Source organism: Podarcis tiliguerta (genome assembly GCF_965153285.1).
Source record: "Podarcis tiliguerta genome assembly, chromosome: 13".
Lineage (NCBI taxonomy): Eukaryota > Metazoa > Chordata > Lepidosauria > Squamata > Lacertidae > Podarcis > Podarcis tiliguerta.
The window spans coordinates 50,731,473-50,756,768 of record NC_139546.1 but is presented as its reverse complement, the minus strand read 5'-3'; the positions used below and the strand labels follow the sequence as shown (position 1 = coordinate 50,756,768).

Here is a 25,296-nt window from a genome sequence, read left to right as displayed (position 1 = left end):
GCCTGGAAGGAAAGACAGCTAGTGGGAGTCACACAGGCACACACACACACGGCACTCACTTCCTTATATTTCTGCCAACAGCAAACTTTTGGAACACACACACGCGCGCCACAGTGAGGGCACGGCATCCCTGGTGCCCCACAGCTATCTTGAACGGCAAACACTCCTAGAATCCTCCCTGGCAGCTGTCCTAGGACCAGAAGGGAGACCAAAGGGCTTCAAGGTAGCTCCTCCGCCTCGTGACATCCCAACCCATTTCCCCCCAAAACCGGTAATCCAAAACCAACACCCGTAGAAACCAGCCGCACGGATATAAAATTATCAGTGTACCACCTGGTGATAAACTCCCTGCCATATGCTAGAAGCATCTAGACAGAGCTGCTCCACACACACACACACACACACACACACACCAACCCTCCACATATTTCACACCTTCAAGTATCTTATTAGTCAAGTGTCAAAGAAACGGGCTCACGGACCAGTCTAGTTTGGGCTTGAAACTCTCAAGTGCAAATATGGCAACCTGCTTAACTGTGAGTGTGGTGAAAGTTTATCCTGCAAGAAGGAAGAGAAGAGGACTGCTTCCCCACCAAGTCATGCTCCAGTTGCAACTGTCCCAGTCAAGCTTTATTTCAATTTTACACACAAGGTAACCAAGATGGAGTGATCTATAGAACCGTGCCCTACACCCAAGAATCCCACATCTAAAGCCAGCCCAATACTTGAACTGCATCGGCAGTCCTCAGCATGGTAGGGGCACAAGGAAGGAAACAGAGGCCCACTAGAAACTCAGGAGAAGGAAAGCTGTACCTTTCATAATTAGGTACAGGTTGTCCCTCTCTCTCACAAACGCACACACAGCAACAACAATGGCTGTAGCTAAAGGAGCAGTCAAGCTCCTAACCAAACACTGAAATCTCCAGGATCTCAAAGCTTCACACTTCCTGTATCCATGAAAACCGAAGCGCCCTGGTTTCCTCTTCCTCAAATCCCTTCTAATCTTTGTTAAGAGAACCAATGGACCCCGATCTTGTTCCCACCCTCCAAAATCATTTGAAACAAACAAAAATAATGGAAATCAGATTGAAAAGCGGATTGTGACACCTCAGGATGGAAACTGCAAATAAAATTGTTTTGCAGTTCCTACTACTTCTAGTTTCCTTTTCCTCCAGTCCCAGTTCACATATGGGGCAGGGGTGTACTGAACTGGGGTGTAAAACAGAAACTGCAAATTGGTGCCCTCCAGACACTGAGGATTACAACTCCCACCACCCCTAGCCAGCTTGGCCAAACGACAGGGAAGATGAGGTCTGCAGTCTACGACCATCTAAAGATGTTGAGGGAGAAAATTAGGTGGCAATCCCTGCAGATTGATTCCTAAGGATATCTGAAAAAAGCACCCAAAGTTTGATGAAGCTGTGAGCTGAAGGAACAGGAAACTGCACGGCACCATTAAGCGTTGTAAGTGCATTAACCGGTTAAACCAAGTTTTACATACGTATAGTTTGGAAAGGAATTTCAGGCTCAACAGACAGGACTGATGTTTTGTTTCATCTGAGCTCCCAATCTCAGAAATACCCTTCCTCTAAGGCCAAATGGGTTCATGGGGAAGAGTTTCCCCCCTTGTTTTGGTACCCCATTGTTTTCCTATAAACTACTTTTGCTGTGACCTAAGGAAGCCTTTTCCATCACTGTATGCGCCAACTGTTTTGGACTGTAACTCTCCTGCAGCTGGTGAGAGTTATATTCCAAAACCAAGTTGGGAAAGACTGGCTTTCAAGAAGCCACTTCAGAAGTGTTAAGTTACTACTCTTTTAAACTTGGTGACACATTCACTCGCTGCTATTCACTATCTCCACTATCTGGGCGTGTGTGTTTTTAGGGTACTTCTCGTTTTCTTTAAAGCTGAAACGGCACTTGCAAAACTTTTAGTAAAACATCCCTTGCAGGGTCAATGGTGAGAAACTGTAACCACTGCCTGAGAAACCATGGGCCAAATTTGAAAAGGCACTTGAACTGTCGGCAAAGTCTGAAACCGGTGCATTTCCTCGCGAGCTCAATTTTAACAGCATCTGAACTGTCTGTCATGGCATCAACCACACACCAATCACTTTAGGGTACCTCCAGCAAGGGGAGACATCTGAGCCAAGGCTTTGGTACAAACCCCAGGCCAGGATTCTCAGCTCTACACTTGGACCTCACTCACACAAGCCAGTAAAACCCATACCCAGTAAAAGTCAACAAGGTGTGAAGTTGTTACAACCTTCCACCCTGGCCAAACCTTCGGCCATAGGATTGAGCAGGTACGCACAAGGCAAGGTACGCACAAATATCTTTGTCTATGCACGCACACCCCTTGAAACAACTCTTTCAAGGAAAAAGGGAGCATGTATGTAGTAGCTCTGTCGCTCACAGGTAGAGCATCTGCTTAGCACGCGAAAGGTCCCAGATTCAACCCCGAAAAGCATCTCCAGGTAGAGAGACACCTGGAGAATTGCTGCCGGTCAGCACAAATAGCGAACGAGGAGGACCAATGGTTCTGACAACAAGGCAGCTTCCTAGGCTCTTATGTTGGGCTGGCGGAGGGTCACCCTGGTCGGGAGGGCAGAGAGGTGCAAAGCGAGGAGGATTCCCAGCTTGAGGCGACCCCACTCTCTCCCCCGCCTTGATGGGGGCCAGCGCCTGGCTTTGAAAAGGGAACGCTCGCTCTCTGCGCGTCCTCAGAGGCACTCTCGCCCTTGGAGCTCTCGCCAACCCGGAAGCGACGCCCACCCCGCCACCCCGGGGGTCGGGGAGGCGCTACTCACGGTGCGGGCCTGCCGCCGCAGCAGGTACAGCAGGAAGCCCCAGAGCTTGGCGGCGAAGGCGAGGAAGGCCCGGAGGCCCAGCAGGCACTGCGAGCGCATCATCCCGCCGGCGGGGCCCGCCGCGCCCCCGGCCCGGCCCAGCTCCGCCAGCTTCCAGCGGGGAAGGGAGGCCGGGCGGAAGGAAGGAAGGGAAGGAGCCGGGGAGGGGGGAAGGGGAAAGCGAGGCGGGCGAGGGGCCGCCGCCCTCCGCCTCAGCCCGTGCCCGCGGGCGCCGCCATCTTAGCTCCCCGCTGACGGTCGCTACCGGCTTTAGGGGGGAAGCGCTCCCCCCCTCCGACCGTAGTCCTCTTCTTCGGTCCGCTTCCGGGGCAACCGACCCAGCGCCTCAGACTGCTTCCGGGGGGCGCGCGGCAGCGTCCAATCAGAAGCCGAGGGAGACGCGGCCACGGGGCCGAGGAGCGCACTGCGCCTGCGTCGAAGCGCTGGAGGAGACGGTTAAGGAGCGGGAGTTGGAGCGTGTGGCGCTGGGACACAGGCGCGCATGCGGACAAGGTCGGGGCTCTGGGAGGGCGGCGTTGCGCACGCGCGAAACGAGACGCACAGACACGCCGCCAGCTGAAGGGGGGAAACCCAGGAGGGTGAAGTGAGCATGCGCGCGGTGATTAGAGCGTCTGCGGATCTGAGCATGCGCCGAACGACCGGGGAGGGGCGAACAGGGAGGAAACGGCGCATGCGCGAGGGACCAACACGCTCGCTTGCTTCTAGATGTATAGTTATAGACCTACACGCAGAGGGTTGCTTCCGGGCTCAACATGCATTTTTTTTTTAAAAAAAGAATAAAAATAAATTAAGTATTGCCCTAGCTCAACATCGAAGATCATGGCCACTGGGCCCATCACCTCCTGGTGATGAGGGGGAAGGGGTGATGAAGAAGAAGGGGAAGAAATGGAGGCAGTGAGAGATTTTACTTTATTGGGCTCCATGATCACTGCAGATGGTGACAGCAGCCACGAAATTAAAAGACGCCTGATTCTTGGGAGGAAAGCAATGACAAACCTAGACAGCATCTTAAAAAGCAGAGACATCACCTTGCCGACAAAGGTCCGTATAGTAAAAGCTCTGGTTTTCCCAGTAGTGATGTATGGAAGTGAGAGCTGGACCATAAAGAAGGCTGATCGCCGAAGAATTGATGCTTTTGAATTCTGGTGCTGGAGGAGACTCTTGAGAGTCCCATGGACTGCAAGAAGATCCAACTTCTCCATTCTGAAGGAAATCAGCCCTGAGTGCTCACTGGAAGGACAGATCCTGAAGCGGAGGCTCCAATACTTTGGCCATCTCCTGAGAAGAGAAGACTCCCTGGGAAAGACCCTGATGTTGGGAAAGATGGAGGGCGCAAGGAGAAGGGGAGGACGGAGGACGAGATGGTTGGATAGTGTTCTCGAAGCTACCAGCATGAGTCTGACCAAACTGCGGGAGGCAGTGGAAGACAGGAGTGAATCATAGAATCATAGAATCATAGAGTTGGAAGAGACCACAAGGGTCATCGAGTCCAACCCCCTGCCAAGCAGGAAACACCATCAGAGCACTCCTGACATATGGTTGTCAAGCCTCTGCTTAAAGACCTCCAAAGAAGGAGACTCCACCACACTCCTTGGCAGCAAATTCCACTGTCGAACAGCTCTTACTGTCAGGAAGTTCTTCCTAAGGTTTAGGTGGAATCTTCTTTCTTGTAGTTTGTATCCATTGCTCCGTGTCCGCTTCTCTGGAGCAGCAGAAAACAACCTTTCTCCCTCCTCTAGGTGACATCCTTTTATATATTTGAACATGGCTATCATATCACCCCTTAACCTCCTCTTCTCCAGGCTAAACATGCCCAGCTCCCTTAGCCGATCCTCATAAGGCATTGTTTCCAGGCCTTTGACCATTTTGGTTGCCCTCCTCTGTACACGTTCTAGTTTGTCAGTGTCCTTCTTGAACTGTGGTGCCCAGAACTGGACACAGTACTCCAGGTGAGGTCTGACCAGAGCAGAATACAGTGGCACTATAACTTCCCTTGATCTAGATGCTATACTCCTATTGATGCAGCCCAGAATTGCATTGGCTTTTTTAGCTGCCGCGTCACACTGTTGGCTCATGTTAAGTTTGTGGTCAACCAAGACTCCTAGATCCTTTTCACATGTACTGCTCTCAAGCCAGGTGTCACCCATCTTGTATTTGTGCCTCTCATTTTTTTTGCCCAAGTGCAATACTTTACATTTCTCCCTGTTAAAATTCATCTTGTTTGTTTTGGCCCAGTTCTCTAATCTGTCAAGGTCGTTTTGAAGTGTGATCCTGTCTTCTGGGGTGTTAGCCACCCCTCCCAGTTTGGTGTCATCTGCAAATTTGATCAGGATGCCCTTGAGTCCATCATCCAAGTCGTTGATAAAGATGTTGAATAAGACCGGGCCCAAGACAGAACCCTGTGGCACCCCACTAGTCACTCTTCTCCAGGATGAAGAGGAACCATTGATGAGCACCCTTTGGGTCCGGTCAGTCAGCCAGTTACAAATCCACTGAGTGGTAGCATAGTCAAGACCGCATTTTACCAGCTTCTTTACAAGAATATCATGGGGCACCTTGTCAAATGCCTTGCTGAAATCAAGGTAGACTACATCCACTGCGTTCCCTTCATCTACCAGGCTTGTAATTCTGTCAAAAAATGAGATCAGGTTAGTCTGACATGACTTATTTTTCAGAAATCCATGCTGACTATTGGTGATCACAGCATTCCTTTCTAGGTGCTCACAGATTGTTTGCTTAATGATCTGCTCCAGAATCTTCCCTGGTATTGATGTTAGACTGACTGGGCGGTAATTATTTGGGTCCTCTCTTTTCCCCTTTTTGAAAATAGGGACAACATTTGCCCTCCTCCAGTCTGCCGGGACTTCGCCTGTTCTCCAGGAATTCTCAAAGATGACTGCCAGTGGTTCTGAGATCACATCTGCCAGTTCTTTTAATACTCTTGGATGCAGTTCATCTGGCCCTGGAGACTTGAATACATCTAAACTAGCCAAGTATTCTTGTACTATCTCCTTAGTTATTCTGGGCTGTGTTTCCTCTGCTGAATCATTTCCTCCAAATTCTTCAGGTCGGGCATTGTTTTCTTTATCGGAGAAGACTGAGGCAAAGAAGGCATTGAGGAGTTCAGCCCTTTCTGTGTCCCGTTTGCATTTCACCATCTTCTCCTCTGAGTGACCCCACTGTTTCTTTGTTCTTCCTTTTGCTACGAACATACCCATAGAAGCCTTTTTTGTTGCTTTTAACCTCTCTAGCAAGCCTGAGTTCATTCTGTGCTTTAGCTTTTCTGACTTTGTGTCTACACGTGCTGGCTATTTGTTTGAATTCCTCTTTGGTGGTTTCCCCCCTTTTCCATTTTTTGTACACATCCTTTTTTAATCTTAACTCAGTTAAAAGTTCTTTAGATAGCCACCCTGGCTTCTTTAGGCACCTTCCATGTTTCCGTCTCATTGGTATTGCCTGAAGTTGTGCTTTTACTATCTCCCTCTTAACAAACTCCCAGCCATCATGAACTCCCTTTCCTTTTAGTATTACTGTCCATGGGATCTCACCCAGCACTTCCCTAAGTTTTATGAAGTCGGCTTTCTTAAAGTCAAGAAATTGAGTCCTAGTATGCTTGGCTGCTCCTTTCCGTTGTATAGTAAACTTCAGAAGAGCATGATCACTTGCGCCTAATGATCCTTCCACTTCTACCCCATTAACCAGGTCATCGACATTGGTTAGGACCAGATCTAAAATGGCTGTTCCTCTTGTTGCTTCTCCCACTTTCTGGACAATGAAGTTGTCTGCAAGGCCAGTGAGGAATCTGTTTGACCTTATGCTCTTGGCTGAGTTTGACATCCAACAAATATCTGGGTAATTGAAGTCCCCCATTACTACTATCTCCCTTCCTTTTGCATGCTTGGCCATCTGTTCCAGGAAGGCATCATCTATGTCCTCCGTTTGGCTTGGGGATCTATAGTAAACTCCCACAATGAGGTCACTATTATTCTTCTCTCCCTTAATTTTGACCCAAATGCTCTCACTTTGGCTTTGAGGTTCTAAATCTTGGATCTCTTCACAGGTATACACATCCCTGACATATAACGCCACTCCTCCTCCTTTCCTGTCTGGTCTGTTTCTCTGAAATAGATTGTATCCCTCCATTTTTACATTCCAATCGTGGGACTTATCCCACCAGGTTTCAGTGATGCCTATTATGTCATATTTAGTTTGCTGTACCAAGAGCTCAAGCTCATCTTGTTTATTTCCCATGCTTTGTGCATTAGTGTACAGACATTGAAGTCCATTAGTCATTCCCCCGTGTCTCTTATTTAAGGATTTTTTCCTCCCACCACTAGGTCTGCTTGCTGTTTGCTCCATTTGGTCTATGACATTTGGATGATCATCTTCATCAATTAATAGACTCCTACCTTCAGGAGCACTGTCTCCCTCCCCCACATTAGTCAGTTTAAAGCCCTCCTGATGAGGTTTCTGAGTTTTTTGGCAAAAACATTCCTCCCAACCGTTGTGAGGTGCAGCCCATCGCTTGCCAGAAGTCCATCCTCAAGAAACTGCAGTCCGTGATCTAAGAATCCAAACCGTTCCTGTTTACACCATTTGCGAAGCCAGCTGTTTACTTCCACTATTTTCCTCTCTCTCCCTGGGCCACGTCGTTCAACTGGGAGGACAGATGAGATGACGATTTGTGCATTTAATTGCTTCAATTTCCTGCCCAGAGCCTCGTAGTCTCTTTTGATCTTCTGGAGGCTATTGCTTGCAGTGTCATTGGTTCCCACATGAACCAAGAGGAAGGGGTATTTGTCAGTGGGTTTTATGATTCCTTGCAGTCGTTCAGTTACATCTTGGATCTTAGCCCCGGGGAGACAGCACACTTCCCGAGACATCTTGTCAGGCCCACAGATCACTGCTTCTGTTCCCCTCAGTAGGGAATCCCCTATCACCACTACACGCCTTCTCTTAGGTTTGGTCTTGGTTCTTCCGTGAGCGGTCCGTTCCAAGGTCGCCTGCACATTCCCTGAGGACTGACTTTGCTGCTCATCTTCATATACGTGATCGACTGTAATGAGGGAGAGATCCTCAAATGGAGTCCGCTCTTCGTCTTCCATGCTAGGGGAGAGGACCTCAAAGCCTGGCGTGCAATGGTCCAGGGGGTCACGAAGAGGAGGACACGACAAAATGACTCAACAACAACAAGTATTGCCCTGCTTGGAAGGTCGCTCATAGAAAAGAAGTGGGAAAGTCGGATTTTTTGCACAACTCTGCTTGGGTACAGGCGCGAAGAGATTGCAGCCAGGGTGCCCCACTGGGGTCTTGTTGTGCTTGGCAAATGCATTTTTGCTTTTCTTTTCAAATATAGGTTTGAAGATGGGGCTGGACTGGTCCTCTGTCCTTGCCCAGGCTTCCCACCCCCCTCCTGCTACTTAACCATCTCCCCCAGCCTAATCCTCGTTTAAAGCCCTCCAGATTGGTGGCGATCGCTGCCTCCAGTGGGAGAAAGTTCCGTAGTTTAAATCTGCGCTGTGTGAAGAAGTGATTTTTTTTCCCCAGGCACAAACGCTGGGTCCAAAAAGGTGGTGGGCTTTTCGCGGTAGGAGAAGGGTCCACACATGAGTACTGAGGCAACCCAGCTGAGAAGGTAGCAGGCATTGCAAAGGCAAAGAATTTGAATTAGAAGAATCCGACTACGGCACCAGGAAGGTTAAATGCACCTGCACTGGATTGTCAAAAAAGGAAGAGGGGAGAACCTTTGAAGCGTAAGCAGGCAGCTTTCAGAGAGAAACCACACTTCTTTGAAAGCAAGCGAGGCTGTCTGAACATGAGGAACTCCCTGCCACTAGAGATTCAGCCTCTGCCTTCCGTGCCAACTTTCAGACGTCTGCTGAAAACCAATTCTATTTCGCCAGGCCAAGGCAGGCAGTTTTAAGAATATATCCTTCCACAATGGTTAACTGACATCTGTTTTTAACTTTTCAAGGTTGTACTGGATTGCTTTATGTTTTTATTGCTGCAAACCACTTTGATATCTTTGTATACAGCGGGTGTTGGGACGCGGGTGGCGCTGTGGGTTAAACCCCAGAGCCTAGGACTTGCCGATCAGAAGGTCGGCGGTTCGAATCCCCGCGACGGGGTGAGCTCCTGTTGCTCAGACCCTGCTCCTGCCAACCTAGCAGTTCAAAAGCACGTCAAAGTGCAAGTAGATCAATAGGTACCACTCTGGTGGGAAGGTAAACGGCGTTTCCATGTGCTGCTCTGGTTCGCCAGAAGCGGTTTAGTCATGCTGGTCGCATGACCCGGAAGCTGTACGCCGGCTCCCTCGGCCAATAAAACGAGATGAGCACCGCAACCCCAGAGTCGGCCACGACTGGACCTAATGGTCAGGCGTCCCTTTACCTTTACTATACAGCGGTATACAAATAATTTTATAAAATGGAACATCCAAAACATTTCTAAAGTAAGGCTGCCATACGCCCTGGATTTCCCGGACATATCCAGGATTCGTCCGTCGGAAATAGTGTCTGATTTCTGAAAATCGGTTTTAAAAGTCCGTGATAACACAGGTGGAAGGCAACCCATGCCGAAAGTGTCAATTTTTTGGCGGATTTCCTATTATAAAGGAGCACAGCTTCATAACTTTGACAACACGCTAGAACAGAATTTATTTTTAGTTGTAAAAAAACCCACAACACTGAATATTTGCCAAGCAAACTATTGTGTGAAAAATATTGAAATGGGTGTGATATGTCAATTTTTCCTTTAAAAAATATAAATAAATCACCAATCCATGTCCGGTTTTTTAAAATCTTCATTTGTTTATCCTCAAAAAACACACACATCTTCTTTCCACAGAATAACTTCCTGGGTTAACCCCCTCCTCTTTGCATACCCATAGCAGGATGGGGTCAGGATTGTGTCCATTTAGCATGTAAAAGAGATTGATTGTGGCAGCTCCTGTAGGAACCTCCTGAAGTTTTCAGAGGCTTCTGTGTCTCTGACCTTTCAGGGAGGATTCCTTCCTATTAGCTGTGCGCATCTATTCCCAAGGCGAGGGACGATTTCCCCTTCGTAGGTGGGTCCAAGGCGGATGTTCAAGTGGGAAGAAGCCAAGAGGAGCCATCCAAGATGGCGGCTTCCGATAAGGCACCGGAACGTTCCATTCGCAGCCGACGCCCCATCGCTCATACATCCAAGTCGTCGTCCGGGTCTTCTTCGTCTATGTCATCTGCAGCATCTGGCTCATAATAGATCTTGCCCTGGCCGGTCGGCGTCTGCAGCAGAGAGGACTTCCTGCAACGGGGCAAGAAATGGGGGTTAGAGGCAGGGTGGAAATGCCGGTCAGAGAATAATAATAATAAACTTTATTTATATCTCGCCCTCCCCAGCCGAAGCCGAGCTCAGGGCAGCTAACAACAATAAAACAGTACAACACTCTAAAGTCATTCATTATAAAATTAAGTCAAATCAGCCTTGCCCCCTGGGTGGTTTTGGACTACAACTCCCATCAGCCCCTGCCAGCGCAAAATTTTAAAAATTACATAAAGCATAAATCAGGGCACGAACGTCCAATCTCTTGTGCTGCCAAAATGTCCCTCTGGAAGACATCTGAAGGCAGCCCCTGTTTAAGGTAAAGGGACCCCAACCATTAGGTCCAGTCGTGGCCGACTCTGGGGTTGTGGTGCTCATCTCGCTTTATTGGCTGAGGGAGCCGGCGTACAGCTTCCGGGTCATGTGGCCGGCATGACTGAGCCGCTTCTGGCGAACCAGAGCAGCGCACGGAAACGCCGTTTACCTTCCCGCCGGAGTGGTACCTACTTATCTACTTGCACTGTGACGTGCTTTCGAACTGCTAGGTTGGCAGGAGCAGGGACTGAGCAATGGGAGCTCACCCCGTCGTAGGGATTCAAACCGCCGACCTTCTGATCGGCAAGCCCTAGGCTCTGTGGTTTAACCCACAACGCCACCCGTGTCCCATGCAGCCCTGTTTATGGAAACTTTTCATGTTTGATCCATTACTGTATTTTAATATTTTGTTGTAAGCTGCCCAGAGTGGCTGGGAAGCCCAGCCAGTTGGGCGGGATATAAATAAATCATTATTACTATTATTATTATTATTATTAGGGAGTTACAGCCATAGGCATCCATATTTTTTTTTACAAAGAGTAACGTCCCATCTGCACTATATGTTTAAAGCCGTGTCATACCATTTTAAACAGTCATGGCTTCCGCCCCAGGGAATCCTGGGAACTGGTTTTGGTCCAGGGTGCTGAGAGTTGCCAGGAAACCCTCCTTTTCTGTTCGGAGAGATGCAACTCACAGAATGGTTTTAACAGTCTATCCCTCTTTCCCAGAGAATTCTGGGAAACTAGCTCTGAGAGGGGAAGGGGGGGGGTCTCCTAACGTTAGACTACAACATTAAATACAGTTTTAAACAATTTAGAATCACAGAAATAAGGCGGGTCATGAAAATATACACCTCAAGGGAGTCACAGAAGGCCTGTGCAAAGAAGAGCGCCCGGAAGCTTAATAGTGAAGTTGCCAGAAGCACCTCTGTGGGGAAGGAGTTCCACAACTTAGGGGCCACCACAGAGAAGGCCTTCTCATAGGCTGTTGGTCCCACTCCACAAACCTCTGACGGTGATGGAATAACCAAGGGGCCTCTCTCCCCGAAAATCAGCACCCAAGAGGGACCGCAGCGAAGGAGGTGGCCTGTCAGGTATCGAGGCCCGGGTTCGAGTTCTCTAAGCTGTTTGCATTAAATACAGCCCAGATGCATCCAGCAGACTTGAAAAGCAAACACGCAGAGTACAATTCTATGTCTGGGTCATAGCTGTCAACTTACAGATTTGAAAATAAGAGGCCAACAGTCTCAAAAATAAGGGATCAGCAGCCAAAATAAGGGATTTTCTGGGCACAGGTATGTTCGACTTCTGAGCCAAAGGCAGAAAGCCCAGCCAGCAGCCAAACGAAGCCTCCAGCGGTGGTTCCCACAGCACAGCAACCCAGCCAAGGGGATGCAGCAAGGAAAACCACCGTCCCCTCTCCGCTGGGAAGCGCTGAGCAAAAGCGAGTCCCCAGGCAACGCGGCCGATTTGATTGGCCCAAGGCATGCAAGCTCCACCCCCCAGTCATTCTCAGACTCCTTATTGGGTGAGCAACGCAGCCAAGCAACACAGTTGGAGCCTCCCTCCTCCCTGGCAGGGAGGGAGGGAGGGAGAGGAGCTGCTTCCTTTGAAACCCGGGAAATTTCAGGGACATCATCAATAAGGGACAGCAGTGGGACACGGCGCTGGGATAAGGGGCTGTCCCGCCAAATAAGGGACGCTTGACAGCTATGGTCTGGGGAGGCTTTTAAGGTTTTTAATTGGGCTGTGAAAGCAAGACAAAGACACTTGGCAAATATTGACAACAATAAATCCACCTCACCCCCCAATCAAAGGACTTACTTTTCGTCACTGAACTGATACGGGAGAGGGACGGACTCCTTGGCCTGGCGCTCAGCCTCCGACAGGCGCAGGTTAAAGGTCAAGTTGGCGGCTGGGTCGGCCTGAGAGGGGAAGAAGCCCAGTCAATACCAGCAGGAAGGGGAGATTTGACAGCAAAGCGATGGGACAGCTGCTATGAATCTCAGCCTTGGAACAGGTGAAATGGGTACAAATTTAATGGGAAGAAGACAGGATCCGGGTGGGCCTGAAACCCTAGCGCCTTGCGAGCCAAGATGGAGTTCTTGTTATTAAATATACCAAGAAAAAAGCACACCAATAACTCAGGCCAATATAAGTTTCAGCAGTGGGAGTGGTCCCTACTGGCAAATCAATAGTCAACTGTAACAAAAACTAATCCATTCAAAAGTATGTTTTCTGACAAGGATTACAGACTCAAATACAGTGGTGCCTCGCAAGACGAAAAGAATCCGTTCCCCGAGTCTCTTCGTCTAGCAGTTTTTTCGTCTTGCGAAGCAACCCTATTAGCAGATTAGCGCTATTAGCGGTTTAGCGGCTATTAGCGGCTATTAAAGGCTTAAGGGATTAGCGGATTAGCTGCTAAAGGCTATTAGCAGTTTAGTGCCTTAGAAAAAGGGGGTGGGGAGCGAAAAAAAATCGCAAGACATTTTCGTCTTGCGAAGCAAGCCCATAGAGAAATTCGTCCTGCGAAGTGCATTGAAAAACGGAAAACCCTTTCGTCTAGCGGGTTTTCTCCAGGCTAAACGTGCCCAGCTCCCTTAGCCGTTCCTCATAAGGCATCGTTTCCAGGCCTTTGACCATTTTGGTTGCCCTCCTCTGGACACGTTCCAGTTTGCCAGTGTCCTTCTTGAACTGTTGAGTTCTTGGGGTTCACAGAAGACTAGAAGAGTCCTCAAATCTTAAAGTCTCTCTTCATTTGTTAATGAAAGTGATGATGGTTCTTAATGCCGCTGTTGACTGCTGTTCACTTTACATGGCTGTAATATGATTCTGATTCATTAAATACAGTAGTTTAGACAACATTTGATTCAGAATATTTTTTTCCTGTTTTCCTCCTCTAAAAACTAGGTGCGTCTTATGGTTGGGGGCGTCTTATGGAGCGAAAAATACGGCAAATAAGCAAGTAAGGTCACCTACCGTAGGCGAAGCTTTGCCATCCTCTGGACGGCCCCCTTCGGAAACGCCGTCCCGTGTCAGCTCGCCAAGGTGCTTCAGGAGAAAACCCGGAAGGAGCGTAAAGCGTTCTTTCTGGGAGGGAGCAAAAGAGGGGCAAAGGGTGTCAGGAGCAGGTCAGCACTAAATCACACCTAGTAAGGGAAGTTAACTCTTGGTGCAAGGAAACTGTGTATTCTCAGGAGGCAGGATTTACGCCTTATCAGGTGTGGGTGTGGTTGCTCGAGAGTAAACAGGCAGGACTCCGACCTGTCTTTTCCAGGCTTTATTCTTGGTGCAAGGCACGCAGGTGGCGCTGTGGGTTAAACCACAGAGCCTAGGACTGGCTGATCAGAAGGTTGGCTGTTCGAATCCCCGCAATGACGGGGTGAGCTCCCGTTGCTCTGTTCCAGCTCCTGCCAAGCTAGCAGTTTGAAAGTGTGTCAAAGTGGAAGTAGATAAATAGGTACCACTCTGGCAGGAAGGTAAACGGCGTTTCCGTGCGCTGCTCTGGTTCGCCAGAAGCGGCTTAGTCCTGCTGGCCACATGACCCGGAAGCTGTATGCCGGCTCCCTCGGCCAATAAAGCGAGATGAGCGCCGCAACCCCAGAGTCGGCCACAATTGGACCTAATGGTCAGGGGTCCCTTTACCTTTACCTATTCTTGGTGCAAACTATTTACAGTGCAAAGCATAAAAGTGTGTTGAGGCTCTCCCCAGCATCCCCTGGTCCCTGCACCTCTTCTTCACTGGAGGAGGGGCTTTCCTCCTCGCCGGGGGAGGAACTGCTTCGCAAGATTTTCGGAGGCTCCCTGTAACACAATTCCCCCTCTATCTCTCGCCTCTCCGCCGATGGCAGTTCCCTGACACGCCTGCTATGCCACCCACTCCCCAGGCACATTCTGCCTCCCTGTCGGACACCCGGCCAGCCTCACCTTCCGCAGCACTTTGCCACCTTTCTTCCTGTGCAACGTGACGGCGACTCGGGGAGCCTCGTCCCCCTGGCACACGTTCCATGGCGCCGGCTCCAGAGCCACCACCACGCGAGCCAAGGCATGCAAGGCTTCTAGTTGTCCAACATTGTGCAAGTCCCCATGGACGAGGGTCACCAGCCGGGCAATTTTCAGACCTGCAGGAGATCAGGAAATGTTGGGAAAGCCACGAGACCCGTCACGTCAGCACAACAGCCTTTTTCCCCCTTGTTAATGTATTTTCATTATAGATTTCTGAGTTTACAAAAATACACGCTTTGTCTCTTTTATCAAGTTGTGCTTTCTACAACTCAGCTTCATTTGTTGCGAGACATTGGTGTTACATAGTGTTAGACAGGGGTCAGCAAGCTTTTTCAGCAGGGGGCCGGTCCACTGTCCCTCAGACCTTGTGGTGGACAGGACTATATTTTGAAGGGGGGGAATGAACGAATTCCTATGCCCCACAAATAACCCAGAGGTGCTTTTTAAATAAGAGCACACATTCTACTTATGTAAAAATACGCTGATTCCCGGACTGTCCGTGGGCCGGATTGAGAAGGCGATTGGGCCAGATCCGTCCCCCGGGCCTTTGGTTACCTACCCATGGGTTAAGAAGAAAAGAGGGGGAGGGGGAATGGTGAGTAGGGTGGGGTCAGGTAGTTATGCTTCTTTTCGTCTACTTAGTGTATGTGTGGGGTTTTGTGTCAGCGTTACTTCTGTGGGTTCTCTTACTATTTGCTTGTTGTATTTCCTTGGTGGTGAGACAGGTTGGGGGTGGCTTATGGGGTGGTTGGTTGTCTTTGGTTGGCTGTAGTGAGATTTGTTTTTGTGTGACAGTGGGGTCTGTGTGTGTGTGTATTTTTGAATCGGGTTAGCCAGATTGATTTGTATGTTGTTGGTGGATTCTTGTTGTCTTGTTGGGCTGTGTATGTGATAAAGGGGAACCATACCGGGGTGAAGGCATCTTCTTCTATTTGCCCCCGTGTCAGTTTCAGTTTATTCATAGCTATCAACTTTTCCCTTTTCTTGCGAGGAATCCTATTCAGAATAAGGGAATTTCCCTTAAAAAAAGGGGGGGGGAGTTGCCAGCAATGGTTTATTGGTTAGGTTTTTTTCTAATAAGGCTATTTCCCGTACTATTAGATACCATTGGTCCATGTTTACTCCTGACAGGTCTCCCCAGTGTCTGGCTATGATGTTTCTGGCTGCTGAGAGTAGGTGGGCTACGAGCTCTTTATGATGTGAGTGGGCGTTATTATCTTGGGAGATGTTTAGTAGAGCGCAGCAGCCTTTTGACTCCCCAAAAGACCTCAGTGATCAGGCAGGGATATAAGGGAGCAGGCGGAGGTATCCTGGACCCAAAGTTGTTAAAAAAGGTAAAAGGTAAAGGTACCCCTGCCCGTACGGGCCAGTCTTGACAGACTCTAGGGTTGTGCGCCCATCTCACTCAAGAGGCCGGGGCCAGCGCTGTCCGAAGACACTTCCGGGTCACGTGGCCAGCGTGACAAGCTGCATCTGGCGAGCCAGCGCAGCACACGGAACACCGTTTACCTTCCCGCTGGTAAGCGGTCCCTATTTATCTACTTGCACCCGAGAGTGCTTTCGAACTGCTAGGTTGCCAGGCACTGGGACCGAACAACGGGAGCGCACCCCGCCGCGGGGATTTGAACCGCCGACCTTTCGATCAGCAAGCCCTAGGCGCTGAGGCTTTTACCCACAGCGCCACCCGCGTCCCCAAAGTTGTTAAGGGCCTTGTAAATGCATACGAGAAAATTAACGTCAGAAGAGTCCTGCTGGACCAGGCCAGTGGCCAATCGGATGCCCATTATGGGAAACCAGGATTCAAGCACAAAAGCAGCCCTCTCCCCTCTTGTGGTGTCCAGCAAATAGAATTCAGGGGCGCTGACTGTGGAGGCAGAACACAGCCGTCATGGCTAGTAAGTTTTGACAGCCCCCCCCCCACCATGAATTTGCTCAACCCTCTTTTAAAGCTACCCTAGGCTTCCTAGGGTATATAAGGGTGGTATAAGGGACACAGGTGGCGCTGTGGGTTAAACCACAGAGCCTAGGACTTGCCGATCAGAAGGTCGGCGGTTCAAATCCCCGCGACGGGGTGAGCTCCCGTTGCTCAGTCCCAGCTCCTGCCAACCTAGCAGTTCGAAAGCACGTCGAGGTGCAAGTAGATAAATAGGTACCACTCCAGCGGGAAGGTAAACGGCTTTTCCGTGCGCTGCTCTGGTTCGCCAGAAGCGGCTTAGTCATGCTGGCCACATGACCCGGAAGCAAGATGAGCGCCGCAAACCCAGAGTCAGCCACGACTGGACCTAATGGTCCTAATGGACCTAATTTACCTTTACCTTTGGGCTTCCTTGATGCCGACAAAGGTCTGCATAGTTAAAGCTATGTTTTTCCCAGTAGTGATGTATGGAAGTGAGAGCTGGACCATCAAGAAGGCTGATGGCCGAAGAATGGATGCTTTTGAATTCTGGTGCTGGAGGAGACTCTTGAGAGTCCTATGGACTGCAAGAAGATCAAACCTCTCCATTCTGAAGGAAATCAGCTCTGAGTGCTCACTGGAAGGACAGATCCTGAAGCTGAGGCTCCAAGACTTTGGCCCCCTCATGAGAAGAGAAGACTCCCTGGAAAAGACCCTGATGTTGGGAAAGATGGAGGGCACAAGGAGAAGGGGACAACGGGGGACGAGATGGTGGGACAGTGTTCTCGAAGCGACCAGCATGAGTTTGACCAACTGCGGGAGGCAGCGGAAGACAGGAGGGCCTGGCCTGCTCTGGTCCAGCGGGTCACGAAGAGTCGGACACGACTAAACGACTCAACAACAAGGCTTCCTTGAAAACATCCCCCCTCTCTCACCAGCAGCCTTCGCTCTCCTAGGCAGCTGCGGAAGGACCTGGCAGACGCCGGCAAACGGCAAATGGAGTAGCAGCCAGCTCAGCGAATCCAGCACGACCGTGACAGGGCCTGGAGACCCTGGAGTCAACCGGCCCACCAATTCCGAGGCAGAGAAGTCTCCCAGGGTGAAGCCACGGGGCTCCCCAGCCCAGCCCAGCGGATCCCGGAAGGCATCGTGGAACTGTATCCTTGGATAAAACATATTAACATATTAATAATAATAATAATAATCACCACCAATGGGCCAGATTAAGGCAGGACGATCTCTAGAGGAGAAAGAAAATCCTACTGGAAGCTGTTACATTCTAGAAACCAGATGGGGTGGGTGGGTGTTTTTAAACCAGTGTTTTCCAAACTCAGTTTTCCAGTTGTTTTTGGACTACAACTCCCATCATCCCTAGCTGGCAAGACCAGTGGTCAAGCATGATGGGAACTGTAGTCCGAAAACAGCTGGAGACCCAAGTTTGGGAAACGCTGGTTCAAATCTGTTTACAGTGGTGCCTCGCAAGACGAAAAGAATCCGTTCCGGGAGTCTTTTCGTCTTGCAGTTTTTTCGTCTTGCGAAGCAAGCCCATTAGCGGATTAGCGCTATTAGCGCTATTGGCACTTTAAGGGCTAAAAACGGCTTTTTAAGGCTTAAGGGATTAGCGGTTTTGCTGCTAAAATGCTTTTAGCAGCTTAGCGATTCAGAAAAAGGGGTTTTGGAGCAAAAAAAAAATTCGATTTTTTTCCGTCATTTTTCGTCTTGCAAAGCAAGCCCATAGGGAAATTCGTCTTGCGAAGCGCCTCTGCAGACGGAAAACCCTTTCGTCTTGCGGGTTTTCCGTCTTACGAGGCATTCGTCTTGCGGGGCACCACTGTACTTAAGTTTCTAAGCATTCAAGAGAAAACTCCTTAGAGCCTTAACATTTTAATTTTCCTTTGGTCATGCATTTCTAACGAGACCATCTACCTCTGTTTGTACGATAAATCTGTTTAACAATTAAATCTCTCATTTATTTAATTATATATATTTAATTAAGTTTACTAACTGCATTCGTTGCATAATATTAATTGACACTTTAATTTGCAATATGGAAATTTAATTCAACGTGCGGCCCGCAGGTCCTGTGTCAAAGTTCTATGGCGGCCCCACTTAGTACGGAAAGTCAGACTGCCCCATTCTAAGCGGCATGAAACATTCTTTTAAAAGCATGCAGTGGGTAAGATTGACAGGGAGGCGGGTGGCGCTGTGGGTAAAAGCCTCAGCGCCTAGGGCTTGCCGATCGAAAGGTCGGCGGTTCGAATCCCCGCGGCGGGGTGCGCTCCCGTTGTTCGGTCCCAGCGCCTGCCAACCTAGCAGTTCGAAAGCACTCCCGGGTGCAAGTAGATAAATAGGGATCGCTTACTAGCGGGAAGGTAAACGGCGTTTCCATGTGCTGTGCTGGCTCGCCAGATGCAGCTTGTCATGCTGGCCACGTGACCCGTAAGTGTCTCCGGACAGCACTGGCCCCTGGCCTCTTTGAGTGAGATGGGCGCACAACCCTAGAGTCTGTCAAGACTGGCCCGTACGGGCAGGGGTACCTTTACGTTTTAGTGGGTAAGGTTAAGTGGAATTAATCACGAAAGCATAAAGAGTTTCTAATGCTGTTCACAACATACGATTACAATATAAAAATCGCAAAATGCATCATAAAAACAGTAACAAAAATAAACAAACCAATAATCCCCCCTTCCTCAACATATTTAAAAGAGCATGTCAATCATCCGAAGGTTGAAAAATCTGGTATGGTTACCAGATTTTTTTCAATGAATCCAGTGACACTTTTTTTTTGTTTTAAGCTGAGTAGCAACAGAGAGTCAGTAGCAGGGATGGTGAGGCAAAAGACCCTGGGCCCAAGCACACATGCATGTTGTATAAAGGTGCAAAGTCCTTCTTCTGCACCCTGTGAAACATAAAGGCGCAGAGTTAAAAAAAAACTGGGCAACGGCCGGCCACGACTCCCGAGCCTCCCCCGATCAGTCAAAACAAAGGGGGAAGGGGGCAGGAGATCTGTACCGCTGGACGTCCCCGGTTCCCCTTTGGCAGTAGCGGCAGCAGCAGCAGCAGTCAGCAGCCTGGAGCTAGCCTAGTAGTGCAGTTGGCTCTGGCTGGCTTCAGGAGCTGATTGCGGTTGTGGCGCCTCCCATTTTTCCTTTCCAGAAGTTCCCATATGATGTGTTGTGCTTCCAGAGAGGAAAAATGGTGGACGCCACGGCAGCGAGCAGCTCCTGAAGCTAGCCAGAGCCAACTGCGCTACCAGGCTGGCTCTAGCCTGTTGAGGCTGCCACTGCCACATTTCCCAGGGACAGATTTGCAAATCTGGGGACATTTCAGGGACGGAATTTGTCCGGGGACAGATTTGCAAATCCAGGGACTGTCCCCAGGAACCGGGGACGTCTGGTAACCCTAGCCTAAAGGTGTATAATGAAGGCACCAGGTGAGCCTCCCTGGGGAGAGCATTCCACAAATGGGGGGCCACTGCAGAAAAGGCCCCGTTCTCGAGCTGCCATCCTCTGGATCTCTCATGGAGGAGGCATATGCAGAAGGGTCTCTGGCGATGATCTCAGGGTCCTAGCAGTGACTCCCCTGAAGACATCGGTGACCAGGCAGGTATATAAGGGAGGTATCCTGGACCCAAGTAGTCCCAGGCTTTGTGAATTCATTCAAGAACCTTGAACATGGCCTGGGGTCCTAGGGGCAGCCAGTGCAAGCTTTTAAGCGCTGCAGTGATGTGCTGGCAACGTTCTGTCCCATCAACAGCCCAGCTGCAGCACTTTGCATGGGCCGGAGCCTCCAGAACGGGTCCACGGGTAGCTCCACATAGAGTAGGCATGTCCAACCAGTAGATCTCGATCTATCGGTAGATCCAAGGCTGATCTTGAAGGATCGCGAGACCCTTATTGATTGTGGGATTAAATAAAGTTTACCAAAAGTTAACAAATAAAAGCTGAAGAACTCTGGGAAATCGAACCCGGAAAAGCTCAAATACTCTGGGCTCAACAACTCTGGGCAATCCACCCACCCCCCAAGAACACTCCGTTTTGCGACAATAGGTAGATCACTGCCAGATTTTTTTATACTGGGAGTAGATTGCAGTCTCTTGGGTGTGCATTAATCGGGTCTGGAGGTTACTAGCACATGAAACACATTGGGCAGGCTATCCCAGTGGCTTTCTCATACTCACCGGGAAGTGACTTCGGCGCTGAATCCAGCCTTGAATTCTTCTTCCGGGACCTCAAAGCTGAAAACGTGAACAGATTCACCCCTAAAGGAGGAACAGAGGCGAGAGCTGATTATGCTTTTAGGGGAGGGAGGAAGGGACTTCTGCTTCACAGTCCCTAAGCAGAAGAAAGCAAAGATTGAGGGCAAGAAGATTGGGCTCCAGAGGGAGAACGTGAGCTGGTTCTAGACTTCTTTGGTGAGCCACACCTGTCTGAAAGGATCATCAGAGTGACATATTGTGGTTATGGAGCACCAGGAGTGGGGAGGTTGGAGGTGCAAATCTCATTCGGAAAGTACTCACAACTTGAAGTTTTATGTCACTAATAAGGCCATAAAGGTAAAGGTAAAGGGACCCCTGACCGTTAGGTCCAGTCGTGACCGACTCTGGGGTTGCGGCGCTCATCTCGCTTTATTGGCCGAGGGAGCCGGCGTACAGCTTCCGGGTCATGTGGCCAGCATGACTAAGCCGCTTCTGAAGAACCAGAGTAGTGCACGGAAACGCCGTGTACCTTCCCGCCGGAGCGGTACCTATTTATCTACTTGCACTTTGACGTGCTTTTGAACTGCTAGGTTGGCAGGAGCTCACCCCGTCGCGGGGATTCGAACTGCTGACCTTCTGATCGTCAAGTCCTAGGCTCTGTGGTTTAACCCACAGTGCCACCCCTGTCCCTAATAGAATGCCTATTTCAGTTTGGGTACTGATTGGCGATACACCCACAATATAACAGGAAATATTATTATTACTCTAACTGAACATTTACAGGCTACTATTCCACAAGGTAGGGACGCGGGTGGCGCTGTGGGTTAAACCACAGAGCCTAGGACTTGCTGATCAGAAGGTTGGCGTTTCGAATTCCCGCGACGGGGTGAGCTCCCGTTACTCAGTCCCTGCTCCTGCCAACCTAGCAGTTCGAAAGCACGTCAAAGTGCAAGTAGATAAATAGGTACCGCTCCAGCGGGAAGGTAAACGGCGTTTCCGTGTGCTGCTCAGTCATGCCGGCCACATGACCCGGAAGCTGTACGCCGGCTCCCTCAGCCTATAGAGCGAGATGAGTGCGCAACCCCAGAGTCGGCCACGACTGGACCTAACGGTCAGGGGTCCCTTTACCTTTACCTTTATTCCACAAAGCTGCACTCAGCAGCACACATGCAGATAATGTGTGTGTGTAACACACAGTGACTGAGTACCCTCCTGCACCTAAAATTTCTGGCCACTCATAGGATCCCTCCTCTCGCTGTATAAGATCTTTCGAGGATTTCCTCGTGGATCTGGAGAAAGGACGGTTGCAGCTACCTGGCCCGCCCACCCAAACCATCCTTGCCTGGTGGTGGTGGGGAGTGGGCTAACTGCCCAAAGTCTAAAGGCGAATTTCACCCACCTTTGGGCCGACGCTTCCACAAAACTCTTGAGGAGAGTGCGGCCCTCACAGGCGACGGAGTCTGCAGGAGGAAAACCCGGGATGAATGGAGAACAGATTGACCACCAGAAGTCTTTCAATATTAATTATTATACAGTGGTACCTCGGGTTAAGTACTTAATTCGTTCCGGAGGTCCGTTTTTAACCTGAAACTGTTCTTAACCTGAAGCACCACTTTAGCCAATGGGGCCTCCTGCTGCCGCCGCACCGCCAGAGCACAATTTCTGTTCTCATTCTGAAGCAAAGTTCTTAACCCAAGGTACTATTTCTGGGTTAGCGGAGCAGTAACCTGAAGCAGGACGCGGGTGGCGCTGTGGGTAAAACCTCAGCGCCTAGGACTTGCCGATCACATGGTCGGCGGTTCGAATCCCTGCGGCAGGGTGCGCTCCCGTTGTTCGGTCCCAGCGCCTGCCAACCTAGCAGTTCGAAAGCACTCCCGGGTGCAAGTAGATAAATAGGGACCGCTTACTAGCGGGAAGGTAAACGGCGTTTCCGTGTGCTGCGCTGGCTCGCCAGATGCAGCTTGTCACGCTGGCACGTGACCCAGAAGTGTCTGCGGACAGCGCTAGCGCCCGGCCTCTTAAGTGAGATGAGCGCACGACTCTAGAGTCTGGCAAGACTGGCCCGTACAGGCAGGGGTACCTTTACTTTAACCTGAAGCATATGTAACCCAAGGTACCACTGTATATTATTTGTAACCCCACCCATCTCACTAGGTTGCCGCAGCCACTCTGTGCAGCTTCCAGCATATATAAAAACAAAAGAAAGGTTGCCTCATACACCACCTTCCCCATTCACTCCCCTCCAGGAGTGCCCTCCTTCACCTGAATCCTCCCAGCCCACACTTCTCACTTAATCCCCTGCCCCAAACCCCCTGCACCTCTCCCTTAGGTCCCTGCCCCACGTCCCCTCCATTTCCATAGGAGCTATGAAGAAAAGGGGGCAAGGGGAATCGCCAAGTCCCCCCCCCACCTCTAGGCCCCTGCTTCACCCCCGCAGCAGCTGCTAACAAAGTGGGGCAAGAAACCCCAATCCCCTAAACCAGTGTTTCCCAACCGTGGTTTTTTCGAACTACAATTCCCATCATCCCTGACCACTGGACTTGCTAGCTGAGGATTATGGGAGTTGTAGTCCAAAAACAGCTGGAGGCCCAAGGTTGGGAAACACTGGTTTAGGGGGATGGGGGTGCAGGGGGGGCCGGCCGCACCGGGCGCAACATCTGGGGGTTAGGGTTAGGGGGCGCAAATCCACGGGTTAGGGGGTGCAAATTACTTGCCCCGGGTGCTGACAACCCACGCTACGCCACTGTTGGGAAATGCTGCCCTAAACCTCACAGAATTGCAGGGACCCCCCCATGGGTCATCTAGTCCACGCCCCCCCCCCCTGCAATGCTAAGGCATCCCTGAAAGGTGGGTCCCTGCCCCGACCCATTTCAGTGGGGGGGGTCCTCCTTTCCCCCCCCCCACCTCACCTTGGATAAGGACGAGACCCTCGGCCCCTCCGGCCACCAGCTCCCCAAGCATCCCTCTCCTGCCTCCCCCGCCCCTCTGCGCCGGCGCCTTGTGGCCTCGCTCGCGGCGGCCCGGCGCGCTCCACTGACGTCACTGTACGGACAAGCGGGCCGCAGCCTGAGAGAGCCGCCCGCGAAGGCCCTTTGTACGGAAAGGCGCCGCATGGGCGCTGCCATGTTGAGGAAAGAGGTTTCGGAGACTGCCGGATTGAAGTGTTTTGAGGGGGAATAATTCCCCTGCAACACGGGAGACCCTCTCCAGATTTAAAAGAGCTGCCGTGAACGCGGCTTGGAAACGCGAAGGGGCCTGTCTCTGTGTATGCAGATTATATATTTATATTTTTGGACAGGCAGGAGTCAGGACTCCTGAAAAAGGTCCTCATTTGTCTGGCTGGCGGGGGCTGACGGGAGTTGTAGTCCAAAACAGCTGGAGCGAGCCAGGCTCGCCTGCAGGTATCCTTGTTTGCTGAACGAGAGATTTCGCAGCAGCAGCTGGACTTGAAAACGGCAAAGCGCCTTGGCAGAAAGGCGGCAACTTGAATGCAATGAATGAATGAACAATAAAGAAGCAGAACATGTACAAGAGCACGGCACTAGCCTGGGGAAGATTCAACCTGTTGAATTTCTGCCTGCCCTTTGCTGCTTACATATCAGACAGGCGCCGTTTATATTGTTTCGTCGGCGCCTTTGAAGCCCTCCCTTTTCCAATGTAGCAGGAACCCCCCCCCATCATTCTGTTTGTACAGACTACACTCATACTCATACACTACACTTCTGTTATAAATTCATAGAAAATCAACCATACATCAGATTTGCACTGTTCCACTTTTATTTTACTCCTTGAAGGAAGGACTACAAAATGGGGAAGGTTTGATACAGGCCACCATAATCCCTTGAGCATAGCAGCACATTCACAGGAGCCCTGCCCAGTTGCTATGCCAACCCTGATGGTCCTAGACAGAAGACCATCAACTACACTACAGACTGCATACAGGAGTGGATTCAACACGGACTATAACAAAGGAACAGTGATTGGATTTCCCCTCAGGGGGCAGGAAACTGCGACTACCTTTGTCTTCAGAAAATGACTCATGGGGAGGGGGAGAAGGGAACCAGCCAGGTGACAGGACACTCAGGTTACCACCACAACTCCTCCCTCAACCCCTCCTTTCTGTAATGTATGCATGATGTTTCTGGGGGTGGGCTTGACCTAGAGGAGGGGAATTTCAAAAGTTTTTATAAGGTCTTGCACACCATTGTTCTGGGTCTTTCCTCTCTCCTGCGAGTGAGGGGAACACCCTGCTGCAACAGTACAATAAAGGCCAAGCCTACAGGCTGCTGATTTGACTGTTTAAAATGGTATGACACGGCTTTAAACATATAGTGCAGACGGGACCTTACTCTTTGTAAAAAAAATATATAGATGCCTATGGCCGCAACTCCCTAATAATAATAATTTTTTGTTGTTTAGTCGTTTAGTCGTGTCCAACTCTTCGTGACCCCCTGGACCAGAGCACGCCAGGCCCTTCTGTCTTCCACTGCATCCCGCAGTTTGGTCAGACTCATGTTTGTAGCTTCGAGAACACTGTCCAACCATCTCGTCCTCTGTCGTCCCCTTCTTCTTGTAATAATAATAATAATAATAATAATAAATTATTTATACCCTGCCCATCTGGCTGGGTTTCCCCAGCCACTCTGGGTGGCTTCCAACCAAATATTAAAAACAATACAGTGTCAGACATTAAAAAGTTCCCTAAACAGGGCT

The 25,296-nt window shown here is 50.2% G+C and overlaps 2 protein-coding genes across 3 annotated transcripts in view; both read right to left on the bottom strand.

Moving 5' to 3' along the window:
* Positions 1-3,197, bottom strand: part of CTDNEP1 (CTD nuclear envelope phosphatase 1) — a 28,237-nt gene extending 25,040 nt beyond the window's left edge. The window contains exon 1 of one of the 2 annotated variants that reach the window (XR_014504366.1): positions 2,811-3,190. Coding sequence is in view for 1 of the 2 variants with exons in the window: in XM_083410784.1 (XP_083266910.1) it covers positions 2,811-2,912 (102 nt within the window). In the remaining variant the exon portion in view is untranslated. Of the gene's footprint in view, positions 1-2,810 lie in introns of both variants that reach the window. The other variant, XM_083410784.1, reaches the window with a different exon arrangement.
* A 6,300-nt stretch (positions 3,198-9,497) lies between these two features.
* On the bottom strand, positions 9,498-23,579 carry ELP5 (elongator acetyltransferase complex subunit 5). Its single transcript, XM_083410725.1, has 8 exons — positions 23,493-23,579; positions 21,983-22,043; positions 20,566-20,646; positions 17,321-17,547; positions 14,414-14,607; positions 13,466-13,576; positions 12,311-12,411; positions 9,498-10,154 (listed from the first exon to the last, which is right to left on the bottom strand). Exons 1-8 carry the CDS (start codon positions 23,542-23,544, stop codon positions 10,046-10,048), a joined length of 936 nt encoding a protein of 311 aa, XP_083266851.1. The 5' UTR covers positions 23,545-23,579; the 3' UTR covers positions 9,498-10,045.
* Positions 23,580-25,296: the final 1,717 nt, after the last annotated feature.

What these genes read in the sequence shown, in the direction of transcription:
- ELP5 (XM_083410725.1), bottom strand. Translation starts at nt 23,544, where the DNA reads ATGCTTGGGGAGCTGGTGGCCGGAGGGGCCGAGGGTCTCGTCCTTATC. An exon ending in GGGTCTCGTCCTTATCCAAG is followed by an intron (nt 22,044 to 23,492) that starts GTGAGGTGGGGG and finishes TTCCTCCTGCAG; the next exon opens with ACTCCGTCGCCTGTGAGGGC. An exon ending in GTGGCAAAGTGCTGCGGAAG is followed by an intron (nt 13,577 to 14,413) that starts GTGAGGCTGGCC and finishes GCTCCCTCCCAG; the next exon opens with AAAGAACGCTTTACGCTCCT.